This window comes from Aplysia californica, unplaced genomic scaffold (assembly GCF_000002075.1).
Source record: "Aplysia californica isolate F4 #8 unplaced genomic scaffold, AplCal3.0 scaffold00003, whole genome shotgun sequence".
Taxonomy (NCBI): domain Eukaryota; kingdom Metazoa; phylum Mollusca; class Gastropoda; order Aplysiida; family Aplysiidae; genus Aplysia; species Aplysia californica.
The window spans coordinates 1604768-1606348 of record NW_004797273.1 but is presented as its reverse complement, the minus strand read 5'-3'; the positions used below and the strand labels follow the sequence as shown (position 1 = coordinate 1606348).

At 41.1% G+C, this 1581-nt stretch overlaps 1 protein-coding gene across 3 annotated transcripts in view; it reads left to right on the top strand.

Annotated features, from left to right (window-relative positions):
- The first annotated feature begins 65 nt into the window (after positions 1–65).
- Positions 66–1581, top strand: part of LOC101860536 — a 9930-nt gene continuing 8414 nt past the window's right edge. Inside the window, exons 1-2 of one of the 3 annotated variants that reach the window (XM_005089106.3) lie at positions 66–103; positions 701–842. In XM_005089106.3, the coding sequence (XP_005089163.1) occupies positions 812–842 (31 nt within the window). In that variant the 5' untranslated portion in view covers positions 66–103; positions 701–811. The other 2 variants (XM_005089105.3, XM_013079174.2) reach the window with 2 other exon arrangements.

Sequence of the window (1581 nt, the reverse complement as noted above, 5' to 3'; positions counted from 1 at the left end):
GGGGGGGCATAGGCCAACCAAAAGTATTCTCCTCGATTACAATAGTATCGATATATTCTCTTCAGCAGTTAAATAAATAGACGGATACGGAAGAGGAGATAATGTAAACACAACAAAATTTTATTACATTCCTTTGGAATCCTGTAACAGTAGATGAGCTTGGCACTTGTGATAGGCCTAGATCTAGAGTCTAGTAATATGAGATTTATGTGTAAATTTTCAGTCTTACAATATTTATTATTGTCTTAAAACTTTGAGGTCGATGTTCTAACTAACTTCTCAAACAGCTTGACACAGTTTATCCTCTTGAAGTTGAAGTTAGGGATTTGGCTGTGAAGAGAAAACAGTGACAGCGGTCGCTGAGGCCGCTTGACGGGCTTTGAGTATTTAACCTCCTTTGCAAACTTATCACATAATAGCCCGCGAAGAGTCGCCTTGGAGAGCCTACCTTGCAGTGTATAGCGAGTGCTTGCTTTCGCATAATGCAATGAATTTGTAAAGATCTACTCAAATCATCGTTTGATCGTGTTGGGTGTGTCGTGAGGCATCCGCCTTGCCAAGATTCTACTTCAACTTCAGGCTACGGCTAGATCTAGATCTAGATTCTAGGTTGCTCTATTCATGCTTCAAGTTCAGTTGTCAAGGAAGTGATTGATCTAGAAATTATAGAAGGAGGCCTTTAATTCTGTTCTTTTTCCAGATCAGTACTGAACTGACCAGTAGAATCAGGTGAAAGGTGGATTTGATTTACAGACGTAGATGTCTCATTGAGAATTGAGGGTCGTATCGTAAGTTTTTAAAAGAATCTAGGATGGCAGAAGCTCCAGAGGAACCCAGTTTTGGTAAGAAATATATAAAAGCATATTCTCATCCTTAACTCTACCTTGACACAGTGGCTACGTTTACGGCACCCTGAATGTCATTTAATTTGTAAACACCGTTTACAGAGGGTGAAAGCGGCCACCGCAAAATAGCCATGGTCGACAAGGCCTCGCTCGCTCAGCACGCGGAACACGACTTTGATCGTCTTCCCGTGTGCAGATCCGGCAACACTCGATAATTTTAGAATAAAAGTTGTTTGACGAAACAGGGGGAGAAGGCCAAGGGGGGAAGAGGCGTGGGAGGGGGTGATAAAAAAGAAGAAACCAATTTTTATCCATTGTGAGGTCATGAAGTTGTACGATTTTATAATTCGAAATGGGAAAAAAACAGGTGTAATATCAAGTCATTATAATGAATGTTCAGGAACAGTCTATGCCCATTTCCCAAATTTTATGCATGATCAGTTCAGGTTGGTTTTTGGTAGGCAAAGGCACTGAGGCCATTGCACACGCCAAACTGAGCTCTGCTTTGCTTCGAATTTGATCCTGAAGTCCAATATAGGGCCTAGGTCGCATTACTTCCACATACAAAAAGATATGATGTGGAAGAGCGCTTCAGTTTGACAGATTTCATCAGACTGAAAACAATTGTGACCTAAAACATTTAAAATTAAACGTGTTTATTTTGGAGGGTATTGATCAAATTGTGCCAAAATGGTACCCTTTGCCCCTCTGTGAGAGAAAATCTCTCCCTGCCCCC